Source organism: Morone saxatilis, unplaced genomic scaffold (assembly GCF_004916995.1).
Source record: "Morone saxatilis isolate NCDOM2014 unplaced genomic scaffold, NCSU_SB_2.0 Contig15, whole genome shotgun sequence".
Lineage (NCBI taxonomy): Eukaryota > Metazoa > Chordata > Actinopteri > Moronidae > Morone > Morone saxatilis.
Genome location: NW_023339707.1, coordinates 25,502,674 through 25,515,648, shown reverse-complemented (window position 1 = coordinate 25,515,648; position 12,975 = coordinate 25,502,674). Strand labels below are relative to the sequence as shown.

Below are 12,975 nucleotides of genomic sequence, written 5' to 3'. Positions count from 1 at the left end.
TGTGTGTGTGTGTGTGTAATGACAACATCTTCAGCGTTTTAATTTCAACATAAAAAAACTTTACTGAATATTAAAAACACAAACAATAAACGTCTTCCTGACATTATTTACATCAGTTTCTGTACAGAGTGGAAAAGAACTGAGGCGGCGACAGAAAGAACAACAGATAATGAAGATGATGGAAGAAGAGATAATGAGGAAACATCACCTCTAAAGTAACAACATGTTTTGTTATCAAAGTTCACTCTACAGTTTGTGCATTCATTACAAACTGATACAGGATCAATTAACAAACACATTCATTAACACAATTAGGACGTCCCTTCTGATTATTTCTGTTAAAATATAAAATAACGTATTTGGCCTCTTTTAAATGGCACCTGACGACATCATCGCTTTTGGGCCTTAATTGACCCTTCCCAAGCCCCGCCCCCTTTGGCTCTGTCCTCCAATAACAGTTAAGCAAACATCGGCCGACTCCCCCCCCTTTGCTGTACTTAGCTATGCTACGTGCTAATAGCTAATCTACATCAGTCGCTGATGTTCTAGCTCGCCAACAATTAATGTAGATCAGCTGGTTAGTTAGTCGATCACAGAGCGGCCAGGAAGGACTGGACGATCGCACAGACACTGAGGAGGATCAGGAGGGGTGTGGCCTGAAGGAGAGGGGTGGAGCTCTTAAGTCGTACCTCCACGGGCAGGTGGTCGCTCACCTCCAGCACCTGGCAGGCAGAAGCAGCACAGAGTCAAACAAAAAGCACATTTCCATCCACTTGTTTCGGTGTGAATCCTGAATTTAATTTAACCTCCGGGGCTGCAGTTCCTGTAACGGCCACTAGAGGCTGGCTCCAGCAGTGAGTCCGCCTCCATAAGGCCTCATATTTAAATACTTTACAGCAGAAATAAAACATAGTTACAGCCTGGTACAAAAAACACTTAATGTAGATTAGGTAACAAGATAGTGTTACTATCGGACACACTGGACCTTTAACTGCAGGGTTTTTTTACAGTTTCAGCTGAAAATGACTTTGAGAAGCTGGATAAATCACTGCTGATTGGTCGGAACGGAGGCGGGTGGGAATGTAAATCAATGTCTGAACCACGTTTCATCATCACAGTTCATCCGACAGTCGTTGAGATACAGTCAGACATTATTATTCATAGAGCAGCTAAAAATGAAACAAACATACCCTCGTCCTGGGAAGTTTGAACTCTTTGCCATAGTTGAACACTTGTGCAGACGACGGACTGATCGCCTTCAGGAAGTTCTGCCCGTGTACCACAATCCTAACACACAGACACAGTGTGAAAAACATTCAAAACCATCAAGCATTTTCTGTTTCCTCCCATTATTACCTCACATTTTACACACTCACCTGTCATAAGCACAGGTGGTCAAGTCAGGGACGGTGGTGTCTGCTTTGTCTCTGATCAGCCAGTGGAAAGTCGTATTGGAGAACAGTCGGATGCTTTTCCTGTTGGCTCGGGTCACGTAGGCACAGCCGGCATGGAAATCTCCCAGAAACATCACGTTCTACACACACAAACACACATCAGTAACACATTTTCATGCTAGACTGAGGCTGAATCTAACATATAGCTTATTATAAATCCATTAGCATAAAAAAGATGAAAATTTGCTTCATATTCAGTCTGAAACACCTCAGCGAACCTCCCTTCCTCCTAATGAAATCAGATTTCCTCACCGTGTTGTTCCATTTCTGACTGACTTCCTCAAAGACGTCGTAGAGCCGGTCGATCTCCTGGACGGCCTGTAGGGGTTCACTGTGCAGGGGAACCAGAATAAACGACTCGATCACTGCAGGACAGGAAGGGGAGAGGACAAACAGGAAGGAGAGAGAGGAAGGGTAAAGAGTCAGTCCACTCGTCCTGATGTCAATGAGCTTGTTTAGGCGCGTTCTGCGTCCACTGACCGGTTTTCTTGCTTTGGAAATGGACGGCAAACGGCTCTCTGACGAAGGACTGCTGCTTCTGGTACTGATGCTGATCCGTCACGTTCACCGTCTCGCTCCTGATCAGAGGAGGTTCAGAGGGAGAAGTCATATTTAGAGGCAGCAGAGGAATGAGAATCCAAAGTGGAAGAATTTTACTTGATCTACTGACTCAGGTCTGGACAAACTGGAAGGATTGGACAATACTTAAACAAAAAGATATGATCAACTTTCATTGATCATCTTAGTTTTGTAATCCAGTCCTCATTGCCAGGGTCCAGATCTGGCATCACGGCATAAAGCATATCAGTCTCAACACATTCCCACTAATTAAATACTGCCGCTTGGTCAGTGGCCCTCCTCCCTCTAGCATTATTTATGTACCAAGCCCCCCAGGAAGAGTGCAGGGGTTCTAAGCCAATTTGACACAGTGGCCCAACCGTGTAATTACAGCAATGGTACACTGTTTACTGAGCTAATAGTCATTTACAAGCTGAATACAGAGCTAGAGTTAGAGGTGCCCCCTGCTGGCCATTAGAAAGAACCTTCACCTGACGTTGACGTCGCTAATGGGACACTAAAAGCGTCATACTTTAAGGCGGAGGGCCACAGACTAAGTGGCAGTGAGACTGGGTTAGATATGTTGGTAAGTGATTGGTTGGAGACAATGAAGTCTGATATCAGTTAATAATCCCCCTGGACGAGCAGAATTTGGATCCCAGCACTGTGTTCTTACCTGTAGATGAAAACGTACTGCTCCATTTCTTTGGGGGAGTTTCCCAGACTCTTACTGGACACTGACTGGTAGTGGTAGTGGTCATACCTCAACACAACACACAAACAAAGAGAAACTTGATTACTCAAACACAGCAGTAAGACAGCAGTCGGTGCAGCAAACAAACACAAGGATTTTACCTTTACCTGTCCAGGTGATTATCATTGAGGGTAAGGATCTCAGCCTGTTCACATCAATAATATAAAGATGGACGACATGAAGCCAAAACACATCGGCTGACTGCAGTACAGCTTTCTTGTTTCTTATCACGCTGATGTTTGTTCAAGAGTAAATTTTTATCATCAGCTGGGTTTTAATTAGTTATTTGAAGATATAAAAAGAGGGTTTTAACTCATAATTGAATGGATGGGATCAGATCATTACTGCACAGACTCCGAATGGTGAAAGATGGCAGCAGCTGATATTTTGGCTTCATTTTTGTAGAGCGGGAGAAAGTGGAGACGACGTGATGATTCACAGTTAAAGCTGGAGGTTTACCAGTTAAATAAATGCTCTTTAGCTTCACTTTCCCCACCCAGATTTATCCTGACAGTTCAGGATCGAAAACAGTAACAATCTTTCTCCTCAAATCTTAAAAATTTCTAGAATTAATTTCCTTTTGAATTTAAAGGTTGTGGTCAGTCACTCTGGAGAAAGATAGCAGATTTTTTGAGGCCCTGTTCACACAACAACGGTTTGCATTCCTCGTGTACACAGATCTGCAAAAACGACGTTGTAGTATGCACGCCATGCCAGTAGGTGGCAGTATAACTATAGCAATTCCAATGTGGGGAGTATAAACAGGAAGACACTGGACTATAATTCACTTTCAGGCCCCCAAAATGGCATTGTCGTGCGAATGAAAGGCCAAACCAAAACAAAAGTTGACAGTTGTATGCAAAAACGGAGTCTCATTCCCAGGTCGTTAAATACCGATACTTTGGGTTATGGTAAATGGGAAACAACACAACTCCCAAATACAGAAAACCCAAAGTCTGTATTTCATGACCTGGGGATTTCTCCAGAATGACTGACCCCACCTTTAAAGGTCCAGTGTGAAGGATTTAGTGGCATCTAATGGTACATATTGCACCCTACCCTTCCAACCTACGATGAAACTACGGTGGTCGGGAAACTGGCTAAAAACACAAACAGCCCTATATCTAGAAGCAGTGTTTGGTTTGTCTGTTGTGGGCTACTTTTAAAACATGGCGGACTCCATGGAAGGCAACCTGTGCTGTATATTCAGGTGATTATACACTAAGTGTTACACACTGGACCTTTGAGTTTGATGATTTACACTTAAAACATACATAATACAAAATACAAAAATAAAAACCACTGGAGTAAACTATCTTACTTTATATAAACTATTTGAAACAAGCTCCAACAGTAAAGTGCTGCTCTAACATTGAGGCTTCAGTACTAATAATCTAATTATGTTGCATAGAATCAGATATCAGTCACATTTTACTGCACTAAATGTACTTTTACTACTACTTTAGTAATATATTTAATATTTCCTTTACTTGAACTTTAACTTGTAATGGAGTATTTTTACATTGCTGTACTTTTACTTAAAGGGTCTGAGCACCACCAGCCCATACTAGCCTTTGCAATGACCAGCAAGTAGAATTTAGTGGCATCTAGTGGTGAAGTTACAGATTTTAAAAGTGTGTAGAAGAAACTGCAAAACTCGCAGAAAAAAAAACCCAATTTAGATCCAGTATTTAGTTTGTCCATTCTGGGCTACTGTAGAAACATGACGGACTCCGCCAGAAGAGGACGCGCTTCCTCTGTAGATAAAAAGGTCTCATTCTAAGGTTACAAACACACAATGATTCTTATTTTCTGATTATACACTAATGAAAACATACCTATGAATATTAAATTACATTTTAGTCAATAGAGCCTCCTAAATGTGACACACTGGACCTTTAAAATAACCTGATTGACAAAAGTTTCCCGTATATCCACACATGCACACCAACCTAAATTTAGACTGTTAACAACATAATCCAATGGCAGCAATCATGCTTTTAATACCATGTGAATCAGTTGTTTATACCGTCAGAATGGTCCCACGGACGCCAACAGACATGCATTTGTAAGACGAGCGCTCGTAAATGTCCGTTAGCATAACCAGATAGCTTAACTCTAACCGGCCAACAAAAACGAGCAGACAGGAAACAACCACCGGAGACTTTAAATTAGTTCTTCACAAACAAACAGAAACAAAATGAGCAAAATCAAATGTTCCTTGTTAGATGTCACCAGAAAGAAAAAGCAGCTACCTGCTGACCAAAGCAAAGCCTTGTTCCAGTAACAACACTGGGGTTACATTAGGCCATTTAGTGTATAACAATGGCATTATATACACCACCATCATTAAATGGAGTGACTAATATTTTTACAGGAGTAAATGTCACTCTACTAGAAAACTGCTTTGAAATTTATACCTCAGTAAAAGTACATAAATGTAGTTCAGTAAGAGTAAAAGTGACTTATCCTCAATATCTACAGTATTTATAACAGCTTGTATTACACCTCTTCTCAAAACGCCAAAGAAATCTATCAAAACTGCATTTACCAATTCTCCATTATATTATCTGTTGCCGTCAACTCTGATCAAATTTTTCACTTTAATTGAGCTTCTGACTTTCCTCGATGTGGCGTCCCACAAGCCCTATTTCATGTCTCTGTAGTAGATACACAGAGCTGTTACTTTAACCTTAAAATAGACCATAAATAATATTACAGTGATTAAAGTTTAGGTAAAGATAAGTCACATAAACTCTTATAAGTTAATGTTGTCTGACATTTTAACAAATCGATTGATAAACCTGTTGAAATTGAGTCCATTGAGACCGTTGCAGAATAACTGTAACCGTGACTATCCCAAATACAGTGTCACCTGATCACAGGCATTTGGATTAGTAAAGAGAGTAAATGAAGGCGATTGGGATGATTAATGATGATTAGATGATGTTCACTGTACCTGTCAGAATTCCTGTTGAGGCAGACAGCAGACACATACAGGTCAGATCACCACATTGTATTAATACACATGATGCGGTTAGTATTAGTGTCTGAGTACATTCATCGAAAGAGTTACAGTTGATGCTGTATCTTTATTAACAGTTTTTATTGTTGAATAAAGAAGAATTTAATGATAAAAACATAAATATTTTGCTGTGATTTATTCTCTGGACCTGGCAATGAGCCCCGTCTTACCTTTACTTTAAAAACATCTAAACAAAATGATTCACTCTGTTGTGGCTTATTGAAATCAATTAAATTCAACTGTATAAATATCAGCTACAACCATGATACTGATAGAACAATACAAGTTCGGACAGATGTGAGCGTGGTTTTGTTTTATAGACTAATTGATGCAGATTATTGAAAAGTCTGCTAATAACCTGATTATTAACTATCAGCAAAGAACACAAAGGGTTTAATTTTTTGTAAAATAAAGCAGTCAGTGAACACAGTGTGACCTGCTTCAGTAGTTTTCACTGTACCTGTTGAGAGAAGCCAGCAAACGTTGGATGGCTTTACCGTCAGAATCCTTCACCCCCTGCAGGAGGGTGATATCACAGCGAGACACGATCTGCACAGACAGACACATTTTAGGCATTAGACCTCTGGGTTTGAGCACATAAATGTCATTTAATTCCTTTTATTGTCTGTCTGAAAACCACTTTATTTAATGACTACAGCTTATTTCACAGTGTACTAATGTTTTAAGTCCCTCCAGTCAGAAATCAGTTGTTCTTCCCGTTCCTACAATGTAATGTTTGAACAATGTCTGTGCAGAGTTTGAGGATTTTTTAAAGGATTTTAATGTGGAAGTTATACTTTTTTTGTAGACACACATTATTGTTCCAGTCAGAGATTATATATATATATATATATATATATATTTTTCAATAATCTCTGGAGGGGATCTTTAAGATTAATGGACATGCAGGTTTTTAATATAAATAAATTTAAATAGAGGTTCAAAGTTCATTCTTGGAAACAGCAGTTGAGAAAACTTGTTATTTTTACAGTAAAAAACACTGTGGTTGCTAGAACTTTTTCTACTATTACGCTAAAAGGATATAAATATTAATAGTAATGTTGAGTTTTAATCCATATTTTACCATATAAATACAAGTTTTTACCATCAAAAGACTCAGTTTTGCCATATGAACACTATGACGGTGGTTTTCTGTGCAATTTACAGTCTATAATATAAAAACTACTATCTACTTTATTCCATATAAATTCCTTCCTATAAATAAAGGTTTTGCCATTAGATATCAGTGTCTTACTTACACAGAAACTTTAACCTATTTAGAGATTACAGTCTTTTGCTGTCATGGTTTGACAGTTTTCACATTGTACCCTGCAAACAGGTATGATTTTATTCTGCCAGCGATTTTAGTTCCCAGCGAGTTTTTTTTTTTGCAGTTTTCACTTCCTCCCACAGTTTCATTGCAAAATGTCTATAAACATTGCAACATGCACTTTTTTAGAAAAGCTGCCATACACAGACATTTTAGGGCAACAATCTTTTATTTATGAATTATTATAAGATACTAAGTCATTATTTTGAGAAATTTTACATTATAATAATTTACAGAATCCTTTTTTTTCAGTCACATGGCAGAATTGACTTTCATAGAGAAAATACATTGAAACATGGAAACAGAAGCTAGATAGAAAGGGGAGCTTCAAGACCCTCAATAACCCCCAATTAACTATACTGTGTGTGTGGTTTGTGTTGTGTGTGTGTGTGTGTGTAGTGTGTGTGTGGTGTGTGTTCCTACCCTCGTCAGAGTTGTCCTCACTCTGTAGTTCGATACTTTCGTGTTGGGTGAAGTTCGGCACATTGTAGGCGCAGATCTGAATCCTGAAGCCTGCTCCGATGAAGAGGGAGAAAGAAAGAGAAGAGGAGGAGACGAGAGGAAGAGGAGGGGAGGAGCACACCTCATGGTTGGGACTGAGGAGTACAACAAAAGACACACAATAACCCTGTTATAAGCTCTGTCTGTGTTGATTTATTGATCAGTGAACTGCAGTACTCCAGCTGAACCTACACTGTCTCTTCTTTTGCTAATCTGGTTTTGTTCCTTTAAAGTTTAACTGAACGTCTCGCAACACCCAGCAGGGATAATCGCCCACACCCACAGGTAACAGGTGTGTCAACAGTCAGTGACTGTCGGCTTTTAAAGGAGCAACACGTTGCAATTTAAAGGATAATTATTATCCAATTATTAAGAACAAATCTCAGTCACACCAAACCGTCTATTTCTGACTTCCTGGCTGCCGTCGGAGCTGTGTTCTTAACTGAAGACGTCCTTAAAAAACAGCCTCACAAATATTTAGTTTTTCATTTTTAAAAATCCACATTTGGTGCTCTAGAGTTGTATTGTACCGACAGGGTATGTGGGATTGAGTTGAACTACAGTGTGTTGTGTGTGTGTGGTGGTGGTGTGTGTGGTGTTGTGTGTCGTGGGTGTGTGTGTGTGTGTGTGTGTGTGTGTTCATGGTGATGAAGAACTCGTCACCCAGAGCAACAGTGCGGCTCATTTAATAGATTATGGACAACAATGGATGAATGAATGAATCAAACCCTGCAGGCCGAATGTCTCCACCCACCAGTTATAACAGTTTATATATGTCTGTCTAGACTCATAATATATTTAGTGAAGTTATCACTGTATCGATGGTACATATGTATGATTCCAGTGAATATACATTACACACTCTGTAAAGATGGATTCTTATAGGCCGCTGGTTCCCAAACTGACTCAGTGACAAACAGTGAACTCAGTAACTGATGAGCAACCCGAAAACATAAAGCCTCTGACCTCAGCTGTCACCTGCACAGAGGCATAAAATCACAAATGATCACTTTCAGCATAAATATCTTCTTCAGGGAGGACGAGAAGCAACAGAGCCGATTGTAAATGTGACCTTTAGTTCAAGAAACACGGGAGAGATAACTGACAGGGTTTGGTTTACAGCCATATAGTGGTGCACAAACACCACCGGGGACACCTTAAAGGCTGTTTTGTGTGTGTGTAGATATTTAGCCGCGCTGCGTGATGGTATGTGTATGGTATGAGTCAACAGAAACACAATGTTTTGTTCACTCGCAGTCTTTATAAGAGCTGTTTTATGTTTGACTCCAGGAACTGAAGTCTCCTCTGAATCAGGTCAAATGAGTCAATAAGTAGAAATGATTAATTGAGCGTATTAACTGTACGAGGGAGGAGTCATTCATACTGTATATTAGAAAAGAAGAACCGGTTTGTGTGTTATTTCACAGCTATAAAGAAAACTATACATTATATGGTGGCACGGTCAATAGGCTCGACGAGGCTAAAATCAAGGAAGTTATATTTATAAATCTACAACACATGGTTAAAGGTTTACAGTCTCTTCATGCTACACATACAAACACACTCAGGAAACAATTCTGCAGTAAATTTTTTAAATTTGAATGTAAAAAGAAACCTGAACACAGAATCCACCTTTAATCTGCCTGTATGGAGTTTATCACCTTGATGGTCTGAAGAAAGAAGCTTCCTCTCTTTAATTTGCACAAAGAGAGCTGTGATTTTAACTCAAATTATAATTGAAACTGACTACATCGAACACAAACTCAATTTTGTAAGTTCAAAAAACTTAGTTTTGTAAGTTACTTTACAAAATACAAACTTTTAACTTACAAAATTTGAGTTTGTTTTGCTTAAAACTTTTGATGTAAATCAGTTTCAACTATTTTTTGAGTTAAATGAACATATCTGGTTTTAAGTGCAGGCTAAGCTGCTAGTCAAGCAAAAAAAATCCCAAAAGCAAACAGCAAGTTGACTCCAGTGAAAGAGTCAGAGAACAGATTTTACTCCAGATATCAGCTATAAACTGTAACACATTAGACTGTTTTCACTCATATTTATCAAATCTAATAAAATAAATTTTATTGCCACATGTTTTGGTAGAAACCACGCACAAACTCCACAGCCTGCTCCAGCCGGGATTCGAACCCCTGACCTTCCCATTGCTGTCAGGCTGTGACTGTGCTAACCACAGAGCCACCGCACTGATCTCAAATCCAAACCAATGTCAATTTTTTTCCACTCAGACGTGCTGCATTGCGACATTAAAACCGTGGTGAGTCAGCGACTCTTCACGCCGCAGTGTGACACCACGAGCTGGTTCACAAACAGGTGAGTAGGTGGAGAAATACCTGGACACAGTGAACTGATTTAATCTGTCCTCAGAAACTGGTAAACGCCACAGAACAACAGGACTGTGGGTATGTGTAACTCCGCGTGCAGGGAAGGAGACGCATCACAACCAATAATCACAGCAGCAAATATTAACTTTAGACTTTAATATTAACCTGTAACTGTCGCTGAACTTTAAGAGATTTCCCTCCTTTTCAAAGTCAGACAGAGAGTGAATGTATGACAGGTTGAACTGATCTGATGAAGGCCTGCGAGCGTGTTCAGACCTGAAGCACTGAGACTGAGAGAGCACAGAGTAACAATCTGAGCCTGGCAGAAACGTTCAGTCCTTAGCTGGTTACAGCAAAACACTATCTGAGTGATTCAATTTTAGTTTACTCACTCCATCACTAACCCTGCAAAATAATAAGAAATAAATCCGTCCAGTTTTGTTCTAAATTGTAGTTGTAATAGAGTATTTTTATAGCGTGGTATTAGTCATTTTACTAAATTAAAGACTGAATATTTCACTGTGTTCAATAAGACATTTTAACTACAAAATAGTTGAAACGGCTTTACATAGAAACTTAGAGTTCAAAAAGATGTCCTGCATTTTAGGACTTTTACAGCGGGTGTGTTTGGTGCAGTGGGGCCCAGATTAAAATACAGCTAAAGTTCTATCAAGGCTCAATTTTGATTACAAAACAACTTTCTATGTAAAATCAGTTTCAACATTTTTTTTTTCCAGTTAAATGAACTTTTACAGTGTTCCTCCATACCTGGTGATCTATAAACCACAGAGAAGCTTGTAATCGACCTGCACACGTCCATCAAACACGCCACCGCGGCGTGTTGGGACAGACATTCCTTCAGTAAAGGTCTGTGTGTCAATGGCCGCTGCCCATAAAGTAGATTTTATTAGCTGCAAGAACTGCTAGCTGCTACAGAAATGAGCGACTTTAACATAAAGCTGTTGCTGAAGGCAGGTTAGTTAACACACACACACAGACAGACACGCACACACACACAGACACACCCAGTTGTTCTCCCAGCCTCTTCAGCCGCCGCGCTGTGTGACGCTGTGTTACCTAGGAGCGACATGTTACAAACACTTTGGCCTTCACACAGGCCCGATTTCAGCACACACACACCACCACCACACACACGCCTACACACACATCACAACACACCACACACACAAACTTTACTTAATTTAAATGAACCACAAACGTGTGAGTCTGCATGAGGAGCTGTGAACAACACACTCACTACCTGTTTATGAAGCTCTTAAAGTTACCGTTTAGGTCAAAGAGTCGAGAGTCGTCTCTGTTTGTTTTATCAGATTTCAAACCGCTGTGATGTAACAGGAAATATAACTTCACTGTATTCCTGGAAGTTCACTGTGTTACTGAGCAGAGACAGTAAAGTCTTACCTGATACCTGATACCTGATACCGGCTGATTGTTTTGGTACCACGTCGGTTGAGGTCCCTTCCACCAAACCCACATTTTAAAATAGCCAAGATACCATCAATAGCAGCTACATTTTTTTATTATTATTATTTTTANNAGCTATCAGATGTAACCAGCTAGCATCTTAAACATCTAATTTAAGTTATTCGGACACTAAAACTATGAGAACTCAAGAATTTGAGAACTGTATTTTCCGTTTACAGGATCGTTTAAAGGACACAGTGTTTAGGAATTAGTGGTATTTAGTGGTTACTGTAGAAACAGGATGGTTCAACATGGTGTCCTCTGTGGATAAAAACGTCAAACAACAGAGAGCATTAGCGGTGTCAGTCAGAGGAAACAGGAACAGGAACTTTTACACAACTCAGGACTTTATACCTTCAGCCTCGAGAAGTTTCTGCTGACCTAATACAAACTGTGGGGAAATACTTTAACTCTGTGTACATGAAGATGACCCAGCCTTCCTTCGAAGTGATGAGTTTGTGTTAATCATAATCCGTTGTGTCAACACAAATACACAACGGTTTCTGAACAAACCACAACAATTGAGGACGGTTTGGAAGAGAAGCTAATAGTGTTTGTTGCTGCTGCTGTTTGAACTCGGATCTCAACATTAACTCAACATAACTAAGATTCTGTGATAATGTTCATGTTCACTTCTGTTTAAATATTGTACAAAATGTACGAATCTAAAGGAAGATATTCTGTACGATTAATTACAACCACTTTTGGGTTAGGTTACCTCTTATAGGTAAAAACTACGTATATCATGAGCCTGAAGAGCTCAGGATACATCTTGTGTACTTCTTTTTATCTTCTTGTTTATTTTTAACAGTAATTTCACTCATATTTCTTTAATCCACATTCTCTTATTATTTAGTTACTCGTCACAAAACGCTCCACCAACAGACAAAAACTCTTTCGTCCCCCTGGCATCAGAACTGTCACAGCCTCTCAGTTTAAAGGCAGCGGGGGGGACAATCTAGACAATTTAGATAATGGACAGTGTCCTACCCTTGTATTTGCTACTGGTTCTACTCTCACTTGCCTGTTTACTTCCACTTCCACTGTTTACAGTTTGCAATGTTTACTGTAGCTACTACTGTATATATTATATACATACATAACATTAACTTTATATCTTATATCTTATTTTTGATTCTGTCCATAAGGTCAGTTTTAATCTTAATTTAATGTATGTTTGTATTTTGTATGCTACTGGATGCTTGAATTTCCCTCGGGATAAATAAAGTATCTATCTAGTCTATCTATCTATCTATCTCATTAAATTTGTTTTTTATCCTTTGTGGCGGGGTACGCCACCCTGTGTCCCCCTATCCAATGAAAGTGACTCTCTCACTAACTGAATAATTCACCACAACTTCCTTGTTTCAGTCACCAATTAACACGGAAACAAGTTAATCCTAAACACCGGCTGACTTCAAGCATCGAAAATAAGACTTTAAAGTCTGTTTTGGATATTTAAACATAAAGCCTGCGATTGGCCTGTTACCAGAACCATCTGGTCGTCACTGGAAACAGTTTGGAAAAGG

At 39.4% G+C, this 12,975-nt stretch overlaps 1 protein-coding gene across 1 annotated transcript; it reads right to left on the bottom strand.

Moving 5' to 3' along the window:
- Positions 1-36: 36 nt before the first annotated feature.
- LOC118323811 (deoxyribonuclease-1-like) lies at positions 37-7,620 on the bottom strand (the record flags this gene model as incomplete). The annotated part of the gene is given in 9 exon segments (XM_035655839.1): positions 37-722; positions 1,191-1,287; positions 1,377-1,534; positions 1,707-1,819; positions 1,935-2,032; positions 2,689-2,775; positions 5,726-5,737; positions 6,252-6,340; positions 7,545-7,620. Coding segments are annotated over 9 exon segments (849 nt in total). The 3' UTR covers positions 37-590.
- Between the last annotated feature and the right edge of the window lie 5,355 nt (positions 7,621-12,975).